The sequence below is a fragment of the Schistocerca americana genome, chromosome 7 (genome assembly GCF_021461395.2).
Source record: "Schistocerca americana isolate TAMUIC-IGC-003095 chromosome 7, iqSchAmer2.1, whole genome shotgun sequence".
NCBI lineage: Eukaryota > Metazoa > Arthropoda > Insecta > Orthoptera > Acrididae > Schistocerca > Schistocerca americana.
Window position 1 is genome coordinate 310,655,297 of NC_060125.1, and position 13,698 is coordinate 310,668,994.

At 43.4% G+C, this 13,698-nt stretch overlaps 1 protein-coding gene across 3 annotated transcripts in view; it reads right to left on the reverse strand.

Annotated features, from left to right (window-relative positions):
* Nucleotides 1–13,698, reverse strand: part of LOC124622090 (mast/stem cell growth factor receptor kita-like) — a 299,069-nt gene that overhangs the window by 219,696 nt on the left and 65,675 nt on the right. For all 3 annotated transcript variants that reach the window (XM_047147668.1, XM_047147669.1, XM_047147667.1), the window contains exon 4: nt 231–367. In XM_047147668.1, coding sequence (XP_047003624.1) covers nt 231–367 — 137 coding nt within the window. The remainder of the gene's footprint in view (nt 1–230; nt 368–13,698) is intronic.

Here is a 13,698-nt window from a genome sequence, read left to right on the forward strand (position 1 = left end):
TTTGATGAACATCATATTCATAATTCTCTACCAGATAATAACACTTGTCGAAACATCACGGAATCTCATCACTGCCACCCAGAGACCTGAGAGCTTTCCAGCAGTATAATACACCAACAAAGTCTAGTTTCACAAATAGTGAATTAGTCTTTAATATTATAATTTGCAAATTTCTGTGAAATTCTATACAACTCTATAGCAGAAGACACACTAAATATAGATATACTCACCTCCGCAGCCTCTTCTAGTTTAATAAGGTGCAATTTGACATCTGGAGATGTAGGTCTGCAGGGTACTATGACAGTTCCTGATGGTTCAACGGTCACAAATATTCTTTTAGTTGCCATAGCAATTGGTTGCTGTTCATCTGGTAGAGCATAATAACAAAATTTTAGAGAACAATAAACCACACTGCCTCTGAACAATCTGAGCAAAAGTGTTCCATAAGACTACCAAGATCAAATAGTTAACAACATGCAACTATTACTTATTTTAGTCACAGGAATTAGTTACTGATAAAATTTTATTGATAAATGATTTATATGAAGGTCATCCTGAAAACAAAAAATGTTTCATTATACAAAATGCAAAATACAATATTTATTGGAGAAAACAATTCTGTTACATACACAAAGCTTCCTTCACTACTCTATATAATCACCTGCTAAATTTAAACATTTGCTGTATCTGGTCACAAGATTCAGAATTCCTGTGTTATATTCTTCCACCGACAATTGGTTAAACCAGGTGATCGCTCAATTTAAACAAAAGACCAGTCACACATTTCTGCTGTGCAGATCAACTCTTTCTACTTAAAGAATCAACTGGCTTGTATGACAAGTGTGTTCATAATGCTGTGAGCGGAGGTCGCAAGAAGTTGGCCTTGTGCAGTTGGTGTGTGGTCAAAATGATTTAAAATCCCTATGACAGTGCCTTAAGGAATGTTATTTGATTTCTGAAAGCTCAAAATGTGAAACTGGAAGAAATTTGCCAGCAACTCAAAGCAGTCAGTGGTAATAATTTAATGAACAGAGCTCGAAATTCTGCATATTTGCATTTAACTGCATATACACTCCTGGAAATTGAAATAAGAACACCGTGAATTCATTGTCCCAGGAAGGGGAAACTTTATTGACACGTTCCTGGGGTCAGATACATCACATGATCACACTGACAGAACCACAGGCACATAGACACAGGCAACAGAGCATGCACAATGTCGGCACTAGTACAGTATATATCCACCTTTCGCAGCAATGCAGGCTGCTATTCTCCCATGGAGACGATCGTAGAGATGCTGGATGTAGTCCTGTGGAACGGCTTGCCATGCCTTTTCCACCTGGCGCCTCAGTTGGACCAGCGTTCGTGCTGGACGTGCAGACCGCGTGAGACGACGCTTCATCCAGTCCCAAACATGCTCAATGGGGGACAGATCCGGAGATCTTGCTGGCCAGGGTAGTTGACTTACACCTTCTAGAGCACGTTGGGTGGCACGGGATACATACGGACGTGCATTGTCCTGTTGGAACAGCAAGTTCCCTTGCCGGTCTAGGAATGGTAGAACGATGGGTTCGATGATGGTTTGGATGTACCGTGCACTATTCAGTGTCCCCTCGACGATCACCAGTGGTGTACGGCCAGTGTAGGAGATCGCTCCCCACACCATGATCCCGGGTGTTGGCCCTGTGTGCCTCGGTCGTATGCAGTCCTGATTGTGGCGCTCACCTGCACGGCGCCAAACACGCATACGACCATCACTGGCACCAAGGCAGAAGCGACTCTCATCGCTGAAGACGACACGTCTCCATTCGTCCCTCCATTCACGCCTGTCGCAACACCACTGGAGGCGGGCTGCACAATGTTGGGGCGTGAGCGGAAGACGGCCTAACGGTGTGCGGGACCGTAGCCCAGCTACATGGAGGCGGTTGCGAATGGTCCTCGCCGATACCCCAGGAGCAACAGTGTCCCTAATTTGCTGGGAAGTGGCGGTGCGGTCCCCTACGGCACTGCGTAGGATCCTACGGTCTTGGCGTGCATCCGTGCGTCGCTGCGGTCCGGTCCCAGGTCGACGGGCAAGTGCACCTTCCGCCGACCACTGGCGACAACATCGATGTACTGTGGAGACCTCACGCCCCACGTGTTGAGCAATTCGGCGGTACGTCCACCCGGCCTCCCGCATGCCCACTATACGCCCTCGCTCAAAGTCCGTCAACTGCACATACGGTTCACGTCCACGCTGTCGCGGCATGCTACCAGTGTTAAAGGCTGCGATGGAGCTCCGTATGCCACGGCAAACTGGCTGACACTGACGGCGGCGGTGCACAAATGCTGCGCAGCTGGCGCCATTCGACGGCCAACACCGCGGTTCCTGGTGTGTCCGCTGTGCCGTGCATGTGATCATTTCTTGTACAGCCCTCTCGCAGTGTCCGGAGCAAGTATGGTGGGTCTGACACACCGGTGTCAATGTGTTCTTTTTTCCATTTCCAGGAGTGTAAATGCATACACAAGGTGTGGTCAAAAAGTGACAGTGCTTTCTGCTTTTCTTAAAAACTCATTATTTATTCACCAATGTCAACTTTGTCCACTTCAAAGTAGTCCCCCTCAGTTATAATACACTTGTTCCAGCATTTTTTCCAATGTTGGGAGCACTTTTGGAAATCATATTTTGTGACAGTGTTCAGCCCCTTCAGCGATTCTGTTTTTATCTCATCAATGATGACAAAATGATGTTCTTTCGTGGTTCTCTTCTGACTCAGAAATACAAAGAGGTTTCAGGGGGGCATGTCTGGCAAAAACACTACATAATGGTTTTGTTTTTTGCCAAAAAATGAACATGCGTTGTCGTGTCAGTAGGAGCATTATTGTGATGAGATTTTCACGAGCAGTTTTGCCACAATGCTGATCGTTTTCTTTGGGTTGCTTCATGTAAATGACATGTAGCTTCCAGGCAGTATTACTTACTGACCTCACTTCCATAACCCAGGAATTCATCATGCACTATCCCATTGCAATTGACGAAAACAGTAAGAAGAACTTTCACAAGTTCTCAAACTTGTCAAACTTTTTGGTGTTAGCTCTTCAGGCAGTTTTCATTGGGACAATTGCGCTTTTGTTCCAACATCATACCCGTATATCCATGTTTCATCAACTGTTTTAACATACTTTAGAAGATCTGGATCAATGTTGACTTGATTCAGCAACGTCTATGCGACAATGGTTTTGGTTGAAATCAAACAATTTTGGAACAAACTTTGCTGCTACATGTTTCACACCAAAAAACCCAAAAAATTGCTAGGAATGAGGCAAGGATACACTGACATCATCAGCAACCTATCTGATGAAGATTTTCCAGAATCATTTTCTCTAACTCTTCAACATAGTCATCAGGAACTGATGTGCTAGGGCATCCAGGGGGTCATCATCTTCAACATCTTTCCGACCCTCTTTGAAATGTTTATACCACTTGTAAACTCCTGTCTTACTCTTAATAGATTTTCCAAAGACCATAATCAACATTTTTAATGTGGTGCTGCACTTACCATCAAAGTTTGATGGTTGTATGAACAGGGAGAGACAAGGTTCAATGTTGGGAATAGGTAGACTTCAGTTGAAGGGGTTGGTGATGAGTGATGAAGAAGTGTTTCCATTGCAGAGAGCAGAAAAAGAAGAGCAGGTCTTTGACAAGCCCAGCATCACTAAATTTGGGTGTAAGGCTGAAGGTGAGGCCTCTGGAAGGGCCTGAAACTTCTGTGGAGCTGAGGACTTTGGTGGGAAGGTTAACAACAGTGTTCTGGGAGTGTTTCCGATCTTGATTTGGTGGAGCATTAGTAAGAAATTTTGCATAATATGGCAAATTGAAAATATCAGCTATGTAGAACCTGGGTGCTGTGAGGAGATGAAGAGGAGGAATACAGTGGGTAGGATAGAGCTTCGATATTGCTGCTCAGAGGTGGCAGCAGGATGTCAGCTTGTTGGATAACTTATTGAGGTGGTGTGTGGGTGCTCTTCCAGGTGCTGGAGAGCAAGGGATTCAATCTCAGTTAAGTGATGTGTGTTGTAGGGATTACACAGTAGCAGTATCCTGTACAGGGAGAATAGGTAGTTCTGGGTTGCCCGAAAAAGAGTGGAATTCAGAGAAATGAATTTTTACGAGGAGTCCATTGGGCAAGATTCCATGGTTTAGGCAGCATTTAAGGAACAGGATGTGGGGACTGAGTTTTAGCAAGGGAAAGGGATACTTCTCTGAACTGGTGCAGAAACATGGAGCAGGGGTCCATTGAGGCAGGAATGGCTTTGAGGAAATGGGAAATTATGCAGAAAAGGGGCAAATGAAGGAGTTAGGTGCTTGTGAAGGCAGCTGGACAATAGAAAACACTCGCAAAAATACATACAGACAAGCAAAAACAGACACAAATAAGTAAACATACACACCAATATGTGAAAATACTTAAAAATATGTGCAAAAAGTAGGTAAGAAAAGTAGAAACAGGACAGAACGGATGAGGTACAGGGATATTTGCATGTTGGAATAAGGCTGGAGAGGGAGGGGGGCAAGGATTGTTAGGTCAAAGTCCACAAGTTTGTGCGGCACAGGTAGGTGTGAAAAATAAGATCCCAAAATATGGCAGAATGATGAACGACATGGAATCAATAGGAATAAGAATTATTGGCGGGAAGAATTTGGTGCATGAGAAGCTGCACCAACAATCTGCGTGGTCACGCAGCTGTGTATTGCACACAGACGAGACTGTTGACACAGGTGGCTCAGATGTCAAACCACATGCAGATCAGAAGACAATGAAGGAAAAGAAAAGGCAAGAAGGAAGAGAAAGAATGGAGAATGTGTAGAGGAAGGTTTTAGAGATAGCAACAAAGGGAAATATCACAGGGTTGTATGCTGGAAGACAAGCCCCTACACAAAATCAAAAAACGGAAAGTCCAGATTGGATTATCAACAATTACAAAAAGGACGATTGCTACTGACTGTGAGTTGCAGACAGGCACAGCAAAAAGACAATTATCCACTAGCTTTTGGCCAAAGACTTCTCCAGAAAAGAAAGGAAGGCACACCCACATTCACACAAATAGGCACATCTCATGTACACGTAACTGGTATCTCTGGCCACGCTATCCAGATGATAAGTGTTTGTTGAACCAGTGCAGCAATCGGGAGTGGAGCAGGGAAGGGGGAGGGATAGCAGAGTACAGGCAAGAGGAGAGAAGAGTGCTGTCTGGCAAAGCATCCAGGGACTACGGTAGAGGGCAGTAGAACAAAGCTGCCAGGGGCAATGTTGGTAGGCTATGGGGAATGGGGATGGAGGATGGTGCGGGGAATGGAAAATGACAGGATCAGAGAGGGGAAAAGATTTGTAGATGCATTGGCAGAGAGTGAGCATAATGAGGGTTGGGCATGTGACTATGGGGGAGGTTTATAGGACAGAAGGGACAAAAACTGTTGGGTGGAGGTTGTGGGGATAGTGGATTGAGGGAACGGAGAATATATTGTAATGATAACTCTCACATGTGCAGTTCAGGAAAGCTGGTGGTGAAGGAATTCAGATAGCCTGGGTTGTGAAACAGCCATTAAAATCAAGCATGTTTATGTCCAGCTGCATGTTGAGCCACAGGGTGGTGAGTAGCAACCTATCCTTTTCAAAATTGTTGATATTCCAAACCAGACTGCATTATTTGACCCTGCCTAATGCTGTGTCTTCCCCCCAACAACCCTGTGAAGTTTTTCTGTGTCATCATCACTAATACCTTCTCAACTCCCCCCATAAAAACCTCTCATTCTCTGACACTCAGACCACACTGTATCAACCATCTTGTCTGCACATAACATATGGCTGTCTATCTACATCTATACTCTGCAAACTATCGTGAGGTGCATGGCAGAGGCTATGACCCACTGTACCAATTATTACGGTTTTTCGTGTTCCATATCATATGGAGCACAGGAAGAATGATTGTTTGAATTCCTACATGCATTCAGTAATTATTCTAATCTTACCCTCACAATCCCAATGCAGGGGGTTGCAGAGTAAGCATTTAAAGCCAATTCCTGAAACTTTGTCAATAGACTTTCTCGGGATAGTTTAGTCTATCTTCAAGAGTCTTACCATTCAGTTGCTTCAGTACCTCTGTGACACTCTCCCATAAATAAAACAAACCAGTGCCCATTTGTGCTGTCCTGCTCTGCATAGGTTCAATATCCCCAGTCAGTTCTATCTGATGCGGGTCTCACACACTTGAGCAATATTCTAGAACCAGTTATACAAGTGATTTGTAAGCAGTCTCCAACATAGACTGTTTGCACTTCCCCAGGATTCTACCAATAAACCAAATTCTACCACCTGCTTTACCTATGACTGAACCTATGTGGCCATGTCATTTCATATCCCCACAAAGCATTACACCCAGGTATTTGTACGAGTTGGGTGATTCCAACAGTGCCTCATTGATGTTATAGCCATACAATACTATGGTCCTTTTTTTTGTGAAGTGCACAATTTTACATTTTTGAACATTTAGAGCAAGTTGCCAATTCTGTACCACTTTGAAATCTTATCAAGATGTGATTGAATATTTATACGGCTTCTTTCAGATAGTACTTCATTGTAGATTATCATCTGCAAGCCTGAATTTACTATTAATATTTTCTCCAAAGTCATTAATATACAACATGAACAGCAAGTGTCCCAACACATTTCTCTGGGGCACACCCAAAGTTACTTCTATAGCCGATGATGACTGTCCATCCAAGATAATATGCTGCGTCCTCCCAAGTAATAAGTCCTCAATCCAGTCACAAATTTCACTTCATACTCCATATGATCGTAATTTTGACAATAGGCATTGGTGTGGTACTGAGTCAAATGCTTTTCGGAAATCAAGAAATCTGCATCTACCTAGATGCCTTGATCCAAAGCTTTCAGTACATCACGTGAGAAAAGTGTGACTTGGGTTTTACATGATCGATGTTTTCGAAATCCACACTAGCTGGCATTGAGGTGATCACTCTATTCAGGATACCTCACTAAGTTTAAGTTCATAATATGTTCTGAAACCATACAACAAATCAATGTCAAGGATATTGAACAGTAGTTTTGTGGATCACTTCTACTACTCTTCTTGTAGACAGGTATGACCTGTGCCTTTCTCCAAGAACTGCACACAGTTTTTCTTTTGAGTTCTCATGTGGGACTTCTCAAGCCCAAAATTCTTCCCACCAATAATTGACTTATTCTTATTGATCCCATTTCCTACCTCATTCTCGCATACTTGCATATGTTATTTTCAATGCGTACTTATGCACACGAACTTGTGAATCTTGATGTAACAATTCCCATCCCATCTGTTTTGATCCTATTTCCTCGTGTTTTTTGGGTATTCTTTGCATGTATTTTTAAGCATTTTCATGTATTGGTGCATATTTGTGCATATTTTTACGTATTAGTGTCTATATTCACTTATTCTTGCGTATTTTTTCGTGTCTGTAGGTATTTTTAGCATCATTTCTGCTATCTAGCACCTCATACAACCTCCTAAAACCTTCATTTGCCCATTTCCTACATCATTTCCCAGTTCCCCAATGCAATTCCTGCCACTATAGACCCCTGCTCCACTTTTCTGCACCAGTTCAGGAATGTATCCCTTTCCCTCATTAAAACCCAGTCCCACATCCTGTTGCTTAACCCTTCTAATACCGTGGGGTCTACAATGACCCCAGGCTGTAATTTTCTGTAAAATATACCTTATTTCTTATTCCTAAAAATTATGAAAAATTCAGACTTTTCCTGAATTAAGTAATGGGTTCGTAATATAGTAATATAAGTTTTTGAAAATATTTAGTTTTGCAGAAAATGAAGAGAGAACCACTGAATACCATTGGGGTTAAATGTGACCCCATTTCTGTCTTGCGGTATTATTACCCAATAATGCTGCACTGAATCCGTAACTGTTGCTGTATTTCCTTTGTTTTATTCTTGTAAATATTGTTGTAACATGTGATTGTTGCCAATACTTTATAAGCCGACAGTTATTTGTTCGATACAAGTGGAGACTACTATTGTGTGTGTTGCATTTAGTGCAAAATGCCTCGTCACCTTACCAAAGATGAAGTGCTTGAAACATTACTGCAGGATAATCCTCTAACTGGAGAATCAAATAGTGATATCAGCAATATAGCTTCTGATGTCTCGAGCAGCAATGGAGAAATTGATGTCTTAGAAGAGAATATTCCTCAATCAGACGGAAGTTCAGAAGAAGATTTGGACAGTGCAGATGTCCAGCCTGAACAGGAAGTAACACATATTTCTGACTGTTATGTGTAAGTACACATTGTATTTTTGTAAATGTGCATTAGGGTCTTGCGCCAAGATATACCCTTTGTATTTTTAATTTTTTTAATTTTGTGTAGGTCTAAAAACAAAGAAGAATTGTGGCACAAACACGAGTTGAGAAGAGCTTGTGGAAGAGAAGAGAGGTGGAACATAATGCGAGTATAGCCAGGTCCAACAAAACTCGCAGTGAAAAATGTAGACTCCATAGAATCAGCTTTTCAGTTGTTTCTTAGGAGAAACATTGTTGATGTAATTCTAAAGTGGACTAACAAAGAGGGTACTCTTGTTTACGGTAGTAAATGGAAACCAGTAGATCCCATTGAAATGAAGTGCTTTATCTGTGTCTTGATCCTAGTAGGTGCTTACAAGGCCCATAATGAAGCAGTTACACATCCGTGGAACAAAGAGGATGGTATACCCATTTTTAGTGAAGCAATGGCTAGAAATCGCTTTACGTAAATTTCAAGGTGCATCCGATTTGATGATGCTGATGTGAGACGTTGCAACCGTGCTTCTGACAAGCTGGCTCCCATTAGACAACTATTTGAAATGTGGGTACACACATTTCAAGAAGCATACGTTCCTCACAGCAACGTAACGATTGATGAACAACTTGTGGCATTTCCTGGTGGATGTCAATTTCGGCAATATATTCCTTCAAAACCATGAAAATATGGGTTGAAATTATGGGTTGTATGTGATAGTGCAACGGCTTATGTTCTCAATCTCCAAGTTTACACGGGTCGACAATAAAATGAATCTCGTGAAGTTGGTCAAGGCAAGAATGTTGTTTTAGATATGGTGAAAGGCTTAGAAAACAGTGGCAGAAATGTAACAACTGACAATTTTTTCACTAGCCTTAGTTTGGCGAGAGAACTTCTGAAAATCAATCTCACACTCTTAGGAACAATCAGAAAAAATAAAGTGGAACTACCACAAGATTTCACTCAGACCAAAGGTCAAGTCAAATATTCATCTATTTTTGGATTCCAAGAGCATGCTTCAATTGTTTCATATTGTCCAAAAAAGGGAAAAGTTGTAACTTTGCTCAGTACAATGCATTCAAGGAAGGAAGTGGAAGATCGTGAAGAATGCAAGCCAGTAATGATTCTGGTTTATAATAAAACAAAATCAGCAGTAGATACCATGGACAAACTGGTTAGAACATACACTACAAAGAGGATGAGCAGAAAGTGGCCAATGGTATTATTTTACAACATGATTGATATCAGTGCACTGAATGCATTTATCATATGGCTACATCTTACACCAGCCTGGGCAGAAAGAACCAACTACAAGAGATGGGCATTTCTCATAGAATTAGGAAAGCAGCTCATTGGAAGAAAGCCCGACAAAATTATTTCTGCAGTACTTCTATCGACAGTACAGAAAAAAAGAGGAAGGTGTCCGTTTTGTAAAAGGTCTGAGAATAGAAAAGTCAGCGATAAATGTTCAAAATGTGGATGTTCTGTGTGTAAAAACCACTCTGCAATTTATTACTATAAGTGTAATGCGTCATAAATGTCAATTTGGAATTTAATCAAAAATGTTTGTAGTTTCATGAGAATTGTTTGTAAATTTTACGGAAATAAATAATTTAAAAAGATATGCATTTTAATTTAATGTAATGTCACTGACATCATGTTTTAGATTGTGGAAAAAATAAGGAATGTGGTTTTATTCTACCATTATTAAAACTATCCTTAATAAGAAATAAATTCCGCTGGGGGTCACTAAAGACCCCAATGGTACTCAGTGTAACAAAAAATACTCGGTATTAGAAGGGTTAAATACTGCGTAAATAATAGAATCCTGCCCAATGGGCTAGCAATAAAAATTCCTTTCACAATGAGTTTCACCTTTTCAGATGCCTCCAGTCCCTGTCCTTCACGATCCTGGTGCAGCAAAAACACATCTCCATGACACAGGCAACCCAGAACCAACTCTGCTCCAATGTACCATTACTGTGCAATCCCTACAGCATACATCACATCTCTGAAATCGAATTCCTTGTTCTTCAGCGTCTGGAAGAGAATTCCAGACACTATGAACATACACTCCTGGAAATTGAAATAAGAACACCGTGAATTCATTGTCCCAGGAAGGGGAAACTTTATTGACACATTCCTGGGGTCGGATACATCACATGATCACACTGCCAGAACCACAGGCACATAGACACAGGCAACAAAGCATGCACAATGTCGGCACTAGTACAGTGTATATCCACCTTTCACAGCAATGCAGGCTGCTATTCTCCCATGGAGACGATCGTAGAGATGCTGGATGTAGTCCTGTGGAACGGCTTGCCATGCCATTTCCACCTGGCGCCTCAGTTGGACCAGCGTTCGTGCTGGACGTGCAGACCGCGTGAGACGACGCTTCATCCAGTCCCAAACATGCTCAATGGGGGACAGATCCGGAGATCTTGCTGGCCAGGGTAGTTGACTTACACCTTCTAGAGCACGTTGGGTGGCACGGGATACATGCGGACGTGCATTGTCCTGTTGGAACAGCAAGTTCGCTTGCCGGTCTAGGAATGGTAGAACGATGGGTTCGCTGACGGTTTGGATGTACCGTGCACTATCCAGTGTCCCCTCGACGATCACCAGTGGTGTACGGCCAGTGTAGGAGATCGCTCCCCACACCATGATGCTGGGTGTTGGCCCTGTGTGCCTCGGTCGTATGCAGTCCTGATTGTGGCGCTCACCTGCACGGGCCAAACACGCATACGACCATCATTGGCACCAAGGCAGAAGCGACTCTCATCGCTGAAGACGACACGTCTCCATTCGTCCCTCCATTCACGCCTGTCGCGACACCACTGGAGGCGGGCTGCACGATGTTGGGGCGTGAGCGGAAGACGGCCTAACGGTGTGCGGGACCGTAGCCCAGCTTCATGGAGACGGTTGCGAATGGTCCTCGCCGATACCCCAGGAGCAACAGTGTCCCTAATTTGCTGGGAAGTGGCGGTGCGGTCCCCTACGGCACTGCGTAGGATCCTACGGTCTTGGCGTGCATCCGTGCGTCGCTGCAGTCCGGTCCCAGGTCGACGGGCACGTGCACCTTCCGCCGACCACTGGCGACAACATCGATGTACTGTGGAGACCTCACGCCCCACGTGATGAGCAATTCGGCGGTACGTCCACCCGGCCTCCCGCATGCCCACTATACGCCCTCGCTCAAAGTCCGTCAACTGCACATACGGTTCACGTCCACGCTGTCGCGGCATGCTACCAGTGTTAAAGACTGCGATGGAGCTCCGTATGCCACGGCAAACTGGCTGACACTGACGGCGGCGGTGCACAAATGCTGCACAGCTAGCGCCATTCGACGGCCAACACCGCGGTTCCTGGTGTGTCCGCTGTGCCGTGCGTGTGATCATTGCTTGTACAGCCCTCTCGCAGTGTCCGGAGCAAGTATGGTGGGTCTGACACACCGGTGTCAATGTGTTCTTTTTTCCATTTCCAGGAGTGTATATTATCCAACCTCCTGACATCCTGCTACCACTTGCAGGCACCAGTATCCAAGCCCTATCCTACCCATAGTGTTCCTCCTCTTTAACTACTCATAGCAACCAAATCCTGCATAGCTGAACTTTTCAACTTGCCACATTCCCCAAAACTTCCTACAAACAATCCACCAACTCCAGCACTGAAACACTCTTGGAACATTGTTGTCAACCTTTCCATGAAAATCCTCAGCCTCACAGATGTTTCAGTTCTATCCAAAGGCCTCACTTTCAACACTACACAAAAGATTAACCACATTGTACTTGTGAACGACCTACTCGCCTTCTCCCAGTCTCTGCAATGGAAACACTTCTTTGTTGCTAATCCCTCCAAATTAGTGACAAGGAAGTGTTTCCATTGCAAAAACTGGGAGAAGGAGAGTAGGTCTTACACAAGTACAACATGGATGTACCTACATGTACAACCACCTAGTCCGGTCACAAACATCACCTATAACTTCAAACTACCTGTGAACTACCTGTGAAACCAGTCATGTGATCTACAATCTAAGCTGCTACCACTGTGCTGCATTGTATGTGGGCATGACAATCAACAAGTTGTCTCTCCGCAAAAATGGCCACTGACAAACTGTGGCCAGAAACAAGTGGACAACCATGTTGCAGAGCGTGCCGCCCAACACGACATTCTTCATTTTAATGACTGCTTCACAGCCTGTGCCATATGGATCCTTCCCACCAACACAGCTTTTCAGAATTGAGCAGTGGGAACTCTCGCTACAATGTACCCTATGTTCCTGTAATTCTCCTGGCCTCAACCTTCAACAGTCATTGTCCTTACCCATCTAGCCCCTTCCCTGTCCCCAGTCCAGCACTACGCAAACCTCTATTCCACTAATTCACACAGTCTTTTTACTTCTTTTCTTTTCCACTCACCCCCATCTCTCCCTCTCCCCCTGTCTCCACCGCTCACCATCTAACCTACCAACTACAACGATCTGACCTACCTCTTCAATGTGCAGGGAGTCTCCATGCTCATATAGTGGAATACTGCAATATGACATGTACAACAGCACTTCCGTGATTGTATTCCAACAATTAATGTATTACCAAGACTTGAAGTACATGGTAGTTGTGTCAGATTTGCAATCCTTCACTCTGGAGTATCCTACACATATTCAGATAGGTTTAAGCAATGAGAATATGAGAATGGGCTGGTTGAGCTGGTCACCGTAGGTACATATCCTCATGTTGCAGTACTTGGTAAGTAGACCACATGTACACAAATATGTGTGCGTGTGTGTGTGTGTGTGTGTGTGTGTGTGTGGGTGTATGAGAGATAGAGAGAGAGAGAGAGAGAGAGAGAGAGAGAGAGAGAGAGAGAGAGAGAGGGGGGGGGGAGGGAGGGAGAGTGAGAAAGAGTGAGTGGGGGGGGGGGGGGACAATTTCCTTAATCCGACATATGAAATTTTTTGGAATTTGTATGTCTTGAACCACGTTCATTCAGCCTCTTGAAGATGAACAAAGGGATAGTAAATAAAGAAATGATGTCACAGAAAAAGTCACAAAATTAGCGTAAAACAAAATCACTTACAATGTTATGATACTTTTCCTATTTTCCCACACTGTTGACTAATAACCAACTGGTCGTACTAAAACTGCAAGATAGTATTAATTTTAACTATCCTTTTGAAGAATTTATGTGGTCAAGATATTAAAATAATGAAACACTATTTATAGCTTTCATGTGAGTATCTTTAATAAAGTCTAGTCCCTTGCCCATTAAAATTCACACTTTTTTTGGCCACAACAGGTAACATTAGTCAGCTCAGCATAGTAGAGATAGAAAATGTGAATTTCTGCAGTACGCGCACATATCTATACCAA